Source organism: Lissotriton vulgaris, chromosome 4_1 (genome assembly GCF_964263255.1).
Source record: "Lissotriton vulgaris chromosome 4_1, aLisVul1.2, whole genome shotgun sequence".
NCBI lineage: Eukaryota > Metazoa > Chordata > Amphibia > Caudata > Salamandridae > Lissotriton > Lissotriton vulgaris.
The window spans coordinates 315,323,252-315,336,390 of record NC_141691.1 but is presented as its reverse complement, the minus strand read 5'-3'; the positions used below and the strand labels follow the sequence as shown (position 1 = coordinate 315,336,390).

General features: G+C 44.7%; 1 protein-coding gene across 1 annotated transcript in view; it reads left to right on the top strand.

Moving 5' to 3' along the window:
* Window positions 1–13,139, top strand: part of HTATSF1 (HIV-1 Tat specific factor 1) — a 266,871-nt gene that overhangs the window by 240,275 nt on the left and 13,457 nt on the right. The window contains exon 8 of the mRNA XM_086918648.1: window positions 11,690–11,827. Within this exon, the coding sequence (XP_086774774.1) occupies window positions 11,690–11,827 (138 nt within the window). The remainder of the gene's footprint in view (window positions 1–11,689; window positions 11,828–13,139) is intronic.

Below are 13,139 nucleotides of genomic sequence, written 5' to 3'. Positions count from 1 at the left end.
GTTTACTCGACATCACTGGGCAAAACCTGCTGATGGCTTGGGGGGGCAGGGCGGGAGGAGCTGCTCTCGAAGAAGGCTTTAGGACAGATGGTAATTTAACGGAGAGCAGGGGGCGGATCGGGAAGAGCTGCTGGCGTGGGAGGGTGATTGATGGGCGGGGCAGTGCTGGGGAAGCCTTTGATGTGGCCTGGCGGCCGTGGAGAAATGCTGCTGGCAGTGGGAGGGTGATAGATGGGTGGGGCAGTGCTGGGGAAGCCTTTGATGTGGCCTGGCGGCCGTGGAGAAATGCTGCTGGCAGTGGGAAGACTGGGCATGCTCGTCCACGGTGAGTCACGTGACTCTCTCGTGCACTGTCCAAAATTCGCCGAATCCGCCTGTTAGGAAAGGAATTTTTTGGGTTGACAACAATAGGTTCGAGTAAACTCGACCTAAAAAGGGCTCACCTTCAGCCAAAAGTAATATTGGTGCTTCGATGAGCCTTTGGTTTTATTGGGGGTGCGGTGCAACTGTTTCCTGGTTTCTTTCTGGCCTTAGTGATGCTAATATATGATAATGAAGCACATTTTTTATCCCACTATATTTGTGATGGAATATAAGGGTGGTCCATGTTAAGCGATATTGTTCGTTACCCATGTTGCTTTACCTTTGCATTCTGGTACATCTAGTCTGGTGTTGTTTAATCACCCCCACTAATGTGTCTGTTGTTTAATCCTCCTCCTGCAGTCCGTCCCTCATCAACCCACCCTATTCCCCTCTAATTGCTTGTTTTCATATATGTTAAACGCTCTATAAACGTGCATGCGTTTCCCAGCTCATTCCCTCCTCTGCTTCCCACTGAATTCCCACCCTCCAATCGCTCAATGGCAAATAAAGTTCCTTGAGAAGGATATAACATTAACCAAACAAATCATCCACTTATTCGTTATCGAAGCTCATAGCACTCAAGTAAAACAAAGCATGTATCTTCCTATATCTGGGTTTTACAGTTAAAAGAAAAATAGCAAAAAGAGTCGCAGCCATGAGATTGAACTAACGAGGGAACAATTCCCTCTGCCTTTACTTTTCTCCTGATTTACTGTTGGAGTGTTTTTGTTTAAAGAATGGGGGTTCAGGGTTTCTCGTCGCAGTTTGGAATTCCCTCCCCCCACCCCACCTTCCAGTCCTCAGAGGTGCTGATAAGTGAAAAGTAAAACAACTGTAAACAAGCACCTCAAGCCAGATACAACGCCACCGTAGTTTCACTGACTTCAACAAGGGCCCAGCACAATCATTGTGTGCAACATGTTTCCAATGCAGACACAGTACAGTGTGCTGTGATATTGTGCTATTCAAGCAAATGAATGTCGAGTACCCAATAAACTCAAATTAACCATGTTCTGGCACAACGTGTACCTGTTCATCTGTGGAAAAAGGGCTGTCCAACAATTTGTGTTTCAATAAGAGGTGTGTGCTTTCAGGTAGAAAGAGTTATGATGGGTTACACCCACACCCACACCCAGGTTAACAGATACCCCCCATAATGTACGCATACGCTCTGCAGCTTTTTTACATACTAAGGAAGTGCTTAACCGATTTTTGGCATAAGCAGGTGCATGGTTCAGGTGTACGTCCATCCCAGAAAATAGGATGCCGGCTGGTCCTTGAACTTTAGCCTGCACTACATCACACATCATTGCAGGCCCACCAGTTCATACAGCTGGAAAATCAAAACTGCTAGTCCCAGAAAACAAACTGCTTTTCGTGAATGCGCCTGGGCTCGATGATGGTGAATATCATGACAAGGGGCTTTTTGACAGTCCTTATGATGTTCTACCAGCAATCTTTAAAGTTTATAACTGTACATGCTGTCATGCCTGTGGTGCAAAAACATATTTTTACATCCATGCTTTTGAGCAATGTGGCAACGCTCCTCCACCTTAGCAGAGGAGCCGCCCCTGCAGTCAATGCAAAGTTGTTCCTCTAGAACCTGACATTAAAGGTGTTTTTTTACTTGCTACTACCTCGTTAGGCTGCCTCTTGCAGTGCAATAGTGAATTTACAGTTACATAGACACAGATTGGTCTATACGAGGACCCTAATTTATCTGAATAGGTGGCTGAGCTATGTATCAATTGGAAAGCCTTTGGATGGGAATTTAAAAGAAGTCTGCAGAGGTGGAACAACTACAGTTACTACTTCACTGCATAAAACCTAAATGTCTTTTTATAAGGTATGACAATGAGCTTGATAAAGATTCCACATTGAGATTAAAAAGGATGCAGTTTTACTCAATGAAGCCAAACGGCTTCAGTAAACCACTGGTACATAGCTCGGTACCTGTCCTGAAATGAAAAACACAGTTCCTACCCCATACTAGGTATAAAAAAGCAGTGACCGAGAGAATGGAAATTACGAATACACCTTTACCTGTGGACCCTGTATACATAATTGTTATTGTGAGGCTGACTGTAGTTATATCAACAAATAGATAACCAGTCAATACTGTTGGAGAGAATGCACACCCACCACCTGAAAAGAAGAGCAAGAAATAAGTGGCTGGTTAGAAAAATGCCTTCTACTTCTTCATACAATGGGGGAATCGTCCTGGTAGACAGAGAAACCAGTGCTTAATTTGGGCCAATGGTTTCCAGTGTTTAGCATCAGCACCTCATTGTCAACGCCAGCACTTATGACAGCTGCCACATGGTGATGCTGTATTTGTAATTTGTTTATTAATTCAATTTACATGAAAAAACGACTAATACCTAGGGTCCTAGGCATCCTGAATGTGTTCTAAAGTGCTCTGAATATTTTTTAAAGTGTTTTTGAGGGAATTGGGAATTGTGGAAGGTGGTGGGAATCTAAACCCTGAGTGGAACACTCTATCAGGGTGTTAATTGGACACTCCGGACCGCCATTTTTGTCCTTTAGCGTTCTAGTGTCTAACACTGGGGGAAATAAAACACGACGCTGGGCGAGCGCGCTCGACCCTGTTACAGAACAGTCAGCTGTTCTCACGCTGAAGGCGCGCCTAAGGCAAGCCCGTCTGTGCCCGTCAGCGTCCCGGAGGCGTCTGCGCCGGAAAGGCTGCTCGAGACTTGCCGGTCCCCGAGCCTCGTATTATGTACCTCAGATCCGAATTACTAGCTATTGGTAAGTGTATGAACTGCCAGCCCCACCTACCCCCATCAGCAGTAGTGTGTGCCCTTGTCTGTAAGTTCTGTGGATGGATAGCTTCTCCCAGTGCGAAGGGCAGGGATGCTCTTCTAATATCAAAAAAGAGTGCCTATCGGGAGAAAAATTTAGAGGATGGGAGCCCCCTTAATGCCATATTCCTTAACGTCAGGTCTTTAAGGAAACACGAATGTCAGCTTTTTGACCTCTTAACCGACTTGAAACCAGACATTATGTTCATAACAGAAACCTGGCTTAGTGATGCCTCCAACCCCACGATCACCAATGCGATCACCCAAGGATATACGATTCTTAGAAAGGATAAACATTGTCAGCTCTGAGGCAAGCGGTGAGGGACCAGTCCCAATGTCGAATATAGCACCTGCAGTCTGGAATGCCCATTTTGGAGCACTTTATGCCAATTTTGTTAAAGAGACAATACCGCTCCCTAATCTCGAACCCCTCCATGAGTACAGATTGGCGGGGGCGATGGATCCGAACATGGGAGAAGCTTTGGAGATCCCTCTGTTGACTATTCCAGGACCGCGCCATGAGTATCGATTGGCGGGGCCCTTGGATGCTGAGCAGACACAGGACTCCGCGACCCCCATGCATGAGTACCAACTAGATGGGTGTGAGCTCATCACTCTTATGGAGGAGTCCGCAATAGCTAAACTGCTACCTAACAAGGCCCCTGGATTAGACAAAGTGCCTGGGGATCTATTTCGGTCCCAACCAAAAATGTGGGCACTGTACTTGGTTGTCTTATTTAATGCAATACTTAAGGGGACTGACCCGCCAGACACTTGGGGCCCCATTAGGATGGCGGGCAAGCCCGCCCGCCATCCTATCGGAAATCGGGACCGCCCGCCCTAAGGCCGGGGGTCCCGCACGCACCATTGGGATGTGCCCGCCACTGTGGCGGGCACATCCTGTATTTTTAGTATTGTGGCGGGCGGAGCTCTGTGCTCCACCCGCCACAATACTAAAAATGCTTTGCAGCATTTACATAATCAAAGCGGCAGGCACCACGCGATGCCTACCGCTTTGATTATGTAAATGCAGGGGGGTACCACAGGTACCCCCCCCCGTGTGCCACCCCCCTTTGTCCTTCACTCTGGGGCCCACAGGGGGCCCCCAGAGTGAACACCGCATTGAAAAATGCCCATTGTAATATTCCGGGCGGTGTCTGACAGACACCGCCTGCATGTTACTCGTTTTCCGCCCCGGCCGCAAGGCGACCGGGGCGGAAAAGTGGCGGGCGGTGTTTTGCTCCGCCGTGGTCCCCCCCGCCATTCTAATATGGCAGGGGGGAATACAGGGAAGGATGGCGGACGGATTTCCCCCGCCAGGCTGGCGGTGGCTACCGCCAGCCTGGCGGGGGCAATCCGCCCGCCATCCTAATGGAGCCCTTGGCTTGGAGCGGAGATTGTCCCTTTCCACAAATAGGGCTGCCTGCTAACCCCATCTAACTATAGGCCCATCAGTCTGATAGATACCACACAAAAACTGATGGGTAGGGTCATCTTAGATAGAATCCAGGGGTGGATAGAGGAAAATGAGATCCCAACCACATTCCAGGCCGGGTTTAGGACGGGTATTTCACCCCTAGATAAAATATTTAGGCTGCAGGTATTATTTTGGAAAACGATGAGAGCGGAGGGTGGTTGCCTCTACCTCATCTTTGTTGACCTGCGGGCCGCCTTTGATCTAGTACCAAGGGACAAGCTGTGGAAAGTACTAGCAGAGCTGGGTCTTCCGGCCTATCTATTGAACATCTTGAATAGACTCCACATGAACAACTATGCCCAAGTCATGTGCGGGAGGCATGGTGACCTGTCGGCCCGTTTTCCTTTGCTGAAGGGGGTACGCCAGGGGTGCGTCCTGGCACCAATGTTATTTTGTCTTTACATCAATGTCTTAGTAGATCATCTACTTGGTGCAGTGCTTAATTTGTGCCGAGGCTTTCCGGTGCTTAGCACCGGTACCTAATTAGCAGGGCCGGGTCTACACGCATTTAGTGCACTTAAAGTCATTTACTTCACTACGGCACTTGGCAGTAGCTCATAATTGCAGGGGCATTGTCTGGCGGTAGCGTCCCAGCGGCCGTGGCTCTGTGTTGCCGGCCGCCCAGTGGGTGTGGGGCGCGTGGGACACTGGGCAGGGCTGGGTTTGGGCTTCTGCAGGGGTCGGGGCTGTGCGCGGTGGCAGGCGCACATTTTTTCAGAATGCGTGCGCATTCTTTGCATTGCCGCGCCCAGCATAACCTGCAGGCCGCACCTCACCCACAACCGAGTGCCGAGTCCTCGTGGTTCAACGGCCGCTAGCAGCAAGTGCGGACGGACGACGTTGTTGAGGCCTGGAGTAACCGCTGCCACCAGCGGAGGGCAGTTGGCCTGTATATCGAATTGCAGTGCCAAGTCTCACAAGTAAGTGTAGTGACAGTGTCACTGTGAGACTCAGCGGCCGAGTGGTAATCCACAAATTAGCTGCCTGCGGGTCGGTGCCTGAACTGGAGTCTCATATCTTTTGTGCATAGTTCATGTAAAAAGAGAAAATGAGACTCCAGTCCAGACACCGACCCGCAGGCAGCTGATCGCTCTGCCGCTAAGAAGCTAACTGAAACTCGCTGTAGGTCAGATGAACCCCCCTCAGTGTGATCCGGCTCTTGGTGGTGTCAGTGCGGGGTCGGGCCGGGGGGGGGGGCACAGGAAGCCCAGTCAGTTGCCGGGAGGACGTGACATCCTAGTCTAGTCCCCACGTCTCTCTCTTTTCATGCCATGGTGTGGCAACCATCTGAGCCCCTCTACTAGAATCAATAACAATATCCTGTGGACTGGTATATATCAAATGCGACAAATATCGCCAATTACAAGTCCCTCTGTTAAAATGTGGCATAACCTGCAGATTTTCGTGCTTTCTGTTTCAAAATCCTCATGTCCTGGTATTAACTGATCTTTTGCCACATTAATTATTTATCAGGTGTGACCTGACAAACTTCACTGGGTAATTCAGATTTTGTTGCTCCCAGGAAGTACAAAATGCAAACTAGGATTCACATGTGTTGCAATTTAACGAGGGACTCTTCATCGACGTCCATAGAATACAGTGTTTTATGTCATGCCACCTTCAGTCACTTTGAGTGCCAGGCAGTACCATAAGTATATTCGTGTTATATGTATTATTCTGCCCCCCCTCATAAACCCTCTTGCGATCTGAGCTCAGGGGGCTAATGGTGCACAGGTCATCCCATGCACTCGCCTCCGGAGGCTTGGCCTATTTCAGATCGTAGGCTGCAATCCCAAGGTCGCCTCACCAACTCTGTCAGGCGGCGGGCCACTTCAGCAATACACGTTGTTTGGGTGCGTGCGGCCACTGGCCACATACTGATGGCAGAAGGTCGTCATTTAGGGAGCGCACTGGATTCTTAGTTAGCGCCTAAGTGCCAATTATCCGGTCATGCAGATTCAATCTGCCCACAATCTACGCTGCCCGTCTCAGCCCCACCGAATTGCATGAACAATGTAAAACAGGAAATGAGACCCCAGTCCAGACACTGACCCACAGGCAGCTGATCCCTCTGCCACTAAAATGCTAATTTGTGAATTAACACTCGGCTGCCCTGAGTCTCACAGTTTATTTAAAACAGTCAGAAAATCAGACTTCAGTCCCGACAGTTTCTGTGACCTTCCATATCGTCTTTTTAGAATGTTTTCCCGTTCATGCTTTGCAGCTTCACACAAGCATTCATGCATATCCAATTAAAAAGCCAACTCGTTATTTCAACTTCTCTATTCTCAACTTGTCTGTAAACATAAACAACTATTAAAGTTTGTAATTGAATCAGAATACAAAGAAAATGGCACGTTTCCAGGATGAAAAGCAAGGTAAATGCAACTGACCACACGCCAATACATATTTAGAGTGATCATTGTTTTTAACTACTTGTTTAAAAAATGCGAGATGTTCAGTAAAAATTAATATTTAAAAGCATTATTTCAACAAAATATCTTTTGATCTTAATGCTTTTGATGTGTAATTTTTTTTTTCAATAGTTGTATTTTATTTTGGCTCCTTTTGAATTCACTCTGTTTCCCCTGAAGGGGTTGCCTTGCAGAGGTACAGGAAATGCCAGGCTGTCTCTGCTGTAATTACAAATGCACAGTTAACAAACCCTCCTAATGAGGTGACATTTGTGTCAAAGGTGGCTTTGAGTGTTGCATGGTATGGGAGGGGGATGTACTGCTTGTGATGGTTTGTGCTGGGGCTTCTCAGCAGAGTTTGATCAGTTCATACAGAGGGTGAGTCTAGTGGTTCTGCTTATGTCCACCCATGGGAGATCTATCCTGTTTTTGTGGGGTGTAAGGGGAGGGGGGTTATAGATGATGAGGCTCATTTGCAGGCAGTATGGTCTCTCGCATCCTGCTTGGTACAGTCAGGTCCCCACAGTGCCCTTGCATTTCTGGTGCTTTGCTGCAGTTGTAAGATATTCTTAAAGTTTCTTGTTCCTCAAATCGGTGTAATTTGTGATATTCATATGTTTCCCTCATTTTCATTGCTTGATTTTGCGTGTGAGAAAGTGTCACTCAGTCATTGAAATGTTACTCATCCACCAGAAAGAGCTGATGCTTCCTTTTCCTAGGTTGTAATTTGTTTGTTTGATTTGTCTCAAAAGTATGCATTGCTTGCCATTCAAAGATGTTTTTTGATGGCTAATGTGGTGCTTTTATTTGAGTATGGTTAGATTTTTGTGATATATTCTTTTACATGGGAGTTGACGTCAGTCATGTGTTCGATGTTTTCCAGTGCCTGGCTGAGGTGGGCCCCTAGAACTTTTTGGCTTATTTGTTAGGAGGTTTTTCCAGGATCTTCTTTGGACATTTTTGGATAGTGTGCTATGGGTTCACTTGTTTTATATTTAAAGGGGAGAGGCGATGATAGGGCCGTTGACCTTGATGGTCTGTGCAAAAGTTAGATGAGGGACAAAGATGACGAGTGTTTTTCTGGCTTTGTGGGAGGTGGATGTTAGTGGGTCAATGAAAGTTGAATTTCTTCACATGAATATTGATGTTGCAGGAACACTTCTTGTTTTTCTTTTCCCTCTTAGTGCTGAAGTCACCATGGATGTTATTTTCTGTGGAGAACATTTGGCTGTCCATGAAAAATTAAATGAAGTGCTTTAAGAAATCAACTCTGTTTTCTAGGAGAATGTTAGACGATTTTGACGTATGTTTTTTTAGGTGGCAAAGTTCTGAGGCTGATTTTAAGTCCTTTGAAGAAAAATTCAAGGTTGCAGACTTTTTGATGATGCGTTGTAAGTGGGTGGAGCCAGTAGAGGAAATGGGTGGAGCCAGCGAAAAGTAGGTGTGGCCTCCGACAAACATTTCAGCACCTGCACTTCATATTTTACAAATTAACTGATTTGGTGTAAAAGACAATGACGCCCCAAAGCTGGCCACTGGGTGGGTGCCCGCTTTGATGTTTGCAGACAACACTCTGCTGCTGTTTAAAACATCAACGGGCATCCAGCGTACCCTGGACGGCTTTGCAGCTTTTTGTGCTTTGCGTGGACTAGAGATAAACTTGGGTAAGACTAAGTTTATGATTTTTAATCCCCCGAAGCAGACCCGTCCTAACCCTTTTTTGAACGGTACTCCTCTAGAAAGAGTCAAGACATTTGATTACCTCGGTATCACTTCGACAGAAAACTTTGATTGGGGTTTTCAAATTGCGAAAGCAGCTCTTAGGTTATCCCAAGTAGCGGGGGGTATTAGCAAAGTCCATAGAATTTCGGATTTTAAACCAGCAGCCCCGGTCATTGAAATATATAGACTACAGGCTAGAACGGCCTCAATGTATGAAGCTGAATTGTGGGGCCACCAAAGCACATCTAACCTCCTGAGGGTGGAGCATGGCTTCATGAGGAATCTCTTGGGCTTACCAGCAAGTACACCGCTCATCCCCCTGCGATTGGATTTGGGGCTGGAATCGATAGAGGAGCTGGCAGCAGCACGACCTATGCTCTATTGGAAGAGACTCGTGTCAGTGCCTGAACTGGCTTCCTATAGAGTTGAATGTATAGAGGTTTGGGCTTTTTTAAAAAACAAGAATATCCCGTGGCTCCTTCAAATCAGGGCTCTCAGCACTCGGAATGGTTTATCCGAGCTTTGGGAGAAAACTGAAGTAAGCTGCCCTGGGATAACTAAATCAGAACTCTTGCGTCAGCTGAGGCATCAGAATCTATTAGCTCTACAGAGACCCACAACTGAGGGAAGACTGACTGTAGAGTTCCTCCAAGTAAAAATCGAATCAAGAATGGAGAAATTCTTAGATGTAATTTACCCTCCTCTTGCGAGGAAACTCTACACCCAGCTTAGGCATGGCAGCCTACCACTTAGGGTATTTACTTGTAAATGGGCCAATTCAGAAAATACTGTTTGCCCTGCATGTAACTATAAGCAAGAAGATGCACTCCATGTTCTGTTTTTTTGCCCTGCCTATCAAGCAAAAAGGAAATGCTGGTTGATTCCACTATGTAGGAACCTAGGTCTTAGACACTGTAGCCAAGCTTGTAGGGTCCTAAGGTATGATACTCATCCCCCTATTGTTTTTGCTGTGTCACGGTTTCTATTTGGTATGTGGCGCAGAAGGAAAAGTTTTCTATGACAACTATCTTTATTCACGTATTTTATACTTCTTTGTCCTTGATAACTATCTAGTTTAATCAATTTATATGTCTAATACTTGACTGGATTCTTATTTATTGTCTTATTATTCTGTGCTACCTTGTATGTATTTTATTCGTACTTTTATGGTCTCTTGACCGAAATAAAGTTATCAAATGAATAATGAATACTATTGAGCTAAAAAAGAAAAAAACAGTCCAGAAACCTAATCAGCTTGATATTGCACACATCTTCAGTAGCCAAATGGTCTTAAAGAAGAATCCTTCATGAAAGCTTTCCAGTTTCCAACAGTTGCTTTGGAAGTGATAGCGAAAGACTTCTGCATATACGTTTTTAGTCACGCAAACCTGGGAATGTATTGTATTGTTGTTTTTGCCATGCTGTAAAAGGGTCTTTCCAAACTTTTAGCACTAAGGCCTTCATCTTTAGATCATTAATATTTTGTAGGCTTCCTGTGCATCCTTTTGGCCCTACTCAGAAGAGACCATTGTAACCAGATGAACATTTAGAGTAAGAGGATGTTTGGGCGTCCCGAACCCCACCACCTACTGGCTGTACCGAAACGTGGAATAATGCCCTTGATAAAACATATGAAAGTGTTAGTGCTATCATAGTTTATCACTGCCTGCAGATAGACTTTCTAGTTTTCTTGGTCAGGTGTGTAGAAGTGCTCTTGTTTGGGGCCTGCGTCTTTGTGCTGCCTTACATGCTACTCATGAAGTACGCTCTAGCTTCTCAATGTTAGTATGAGGCAACAAATCATATTAGACCGAAGCATAGTGTGACCAAATAATCCCTCCAAGATCCTGCAATATTGACAAAGACCATAACATAACCAAGTGCTTCCTGTCTAATTCATTTAATATTGTCACCTACCATATTGTGACCAAATGATCCCCATCAGAATCATGCACTAATGGCGCGTAGCATATTGTGAGCAAAGATCATACATTATTGGCACCAATCTAAGAGTGAGCAAATAATCCCATTCAGGATCATTTAGTATTCACATCAATCTTAACATGAACAAATGGCACCCTTTAGGATGATGGAATAATGGCCTGACCTTAGTGGAAGTAAATTACTCCAGTGCTCAACGTGAGCCAGTGGATGCAGGTGGGGCTCTCCTGTTCTCATTTTTGGTAACCAGCTCTTCTCTTTCATCAGCAGACTTTGATCGAGAGCAAGAGAGAGTAAAGGACAAAAGAGGGACAGAAGGAGGAAGAGAAAGATGATAAAACTGACAGGGAGAAAGAAGGAATGGATAAGAACCTGCAAGAGTGAGATCAAGAGACAATGAGTGTATGGTCGTGAATTAAAGAGGCAGGAGGTAGAATCAAACTAAGCAGGTGTATTATTCGGCACACTGCCATACAGCAGCAGCACAGGCACCCTGGGCTTCTGAGCAAATCCTAGGACCCCAGCACTTATTGTTTTACAAATTAATCACCAATGACCCCCCCTTCAATTTCTGTAATTTTGGCACAGACCTTATTCCCACCAAGGGCAATCGGTGCCTGTGTGCATTGGCTGAAGAATTTTAAAGATGTGTGCACAGGTTTATGATCCTTTGCCCACATAATTAATTGCAGTGTGCCTTTTAATCACTAGGTAACGTTTCCTTTTTATATATATAGACACAGGTTCAGCATAGTGTCATGTGTAAAGAAACCTTTAGCTTGTCCTGTACTTTCCTGTGCACATGAAGATACCAGTTTGTGGTTTTCTGAAGAGTCGATGTGCAGCATGAATACGATACAGCTTGATGCTCTCCCCAAATAGCATAACTTGAAGATTTTGCTGGACCTTTTCTCACAGTCATTGTGGACACATCTTTACTTGTGTTTCAGAGACATCCAGATGGTGTGGCCTCTGTCGCCTTCAAGGAGACTGAAGAAGCTGATATGTGCATTGCAGCGCTCAATGGAAGATGGTTTGGTGGCCGACAACTCTCTGTTGAAACGTGGGACGGTGTAACAGATTATCAGGTATGAGGCAATGATATCCCTGCTCTTAACAATAATCAATACAACAGTAACACATTCCATCCAGAATTAAACAAAGGGAATGTAGTGTCTATGTAAGCGGTACAACAATTCTTTAGAATGCATTGACAAATTCTTTTTTAAATTATTATTTTAAGTTCCTGCTCTTGGGGCAATTTTCACCTCCTAAATTTGTGACATAGTGTTATCTATCCCGTTCGCCAAACTCTAAATCAGGCCTTTATTCTGTTTTCCTGTCTAACTAATTTTACATTCTAGCATCCACATATCTAAGCAAAATGGATTCTGTTGTTTTTAAAAATACAAGTTGCTAAAGAAACTGCACTGCATAATTGTAGTTGTTCTGCAAACAGCTAATCCCAGATTATGCTTTTAAAAACCTAACCAATTTCTTTTACGAATAGAGCGTATGCCTGTACATGTGCTGCTGTAATTAGTTAGTTGTGCCCTTTTCCGGTAGCATCCAACAATCCTTGCAAACGAGCATAGTTGATCATCGCAGTAGTAGATTAGATTTTGGGTTAACTTTCCTGCAACAAACATTAAAAGTATTTAAGAAAACAAAGAAGCTTCTGACAAAAATGTTTGCTAGCCAGAACTAGACCATTATATCAGGAGTAATTTGTGTTCTTCCTGGTTAGCTACAGGATTATTTTTAGTAATTTCTGTAAGAAGCTGGCTCTGTGTATACTATACAAAAATGAGGTATAGTGTGCACAGAGTCCAGTGGAACCCCAAAGGTATGCATAGGTAAAAATAGATAGCACCTTACTCTCTATTTCTAGTAGTGTATGCAAGCAGTAAGACTTTATCAGAGGGTAGTGTTAAGCATTTGCTGTACACACTCAGGCAAGAAATGATGTAATGCACTCAAAGACTGAACTCAGACCAATTTGAGTGTATAAAAGTATTTAGTTAGTTCATATCTAGAACAAAGCCAAGCCTGGTGCAGGTCATTGAAATAATGCTTTGCAAAATCTTATGCAGTGTTTTACAGTTGAATGCAGGTTCAAATGCAGTTGGTTAAATTACAGCTAAGTCAACAGTTCGAAATTACTTTTTAATTACTTTACAGATTACTGTGTACGTTACTTTTGAAATTACTTTTCAGATTACTTTTGCTAATCTGTATGATATGCCTAGATATCACACTGAGACATCTCCTAGACAAAAGGTGAGTAATTCACTTTCAGTACATATGCAATTTTCCAGTGTTTCATACAAACAAACTCCACACTTAAAACTATTTTTAAGGAAAGCAGTCAATGCAATCCAAAGGAAACAAAGTTAACGG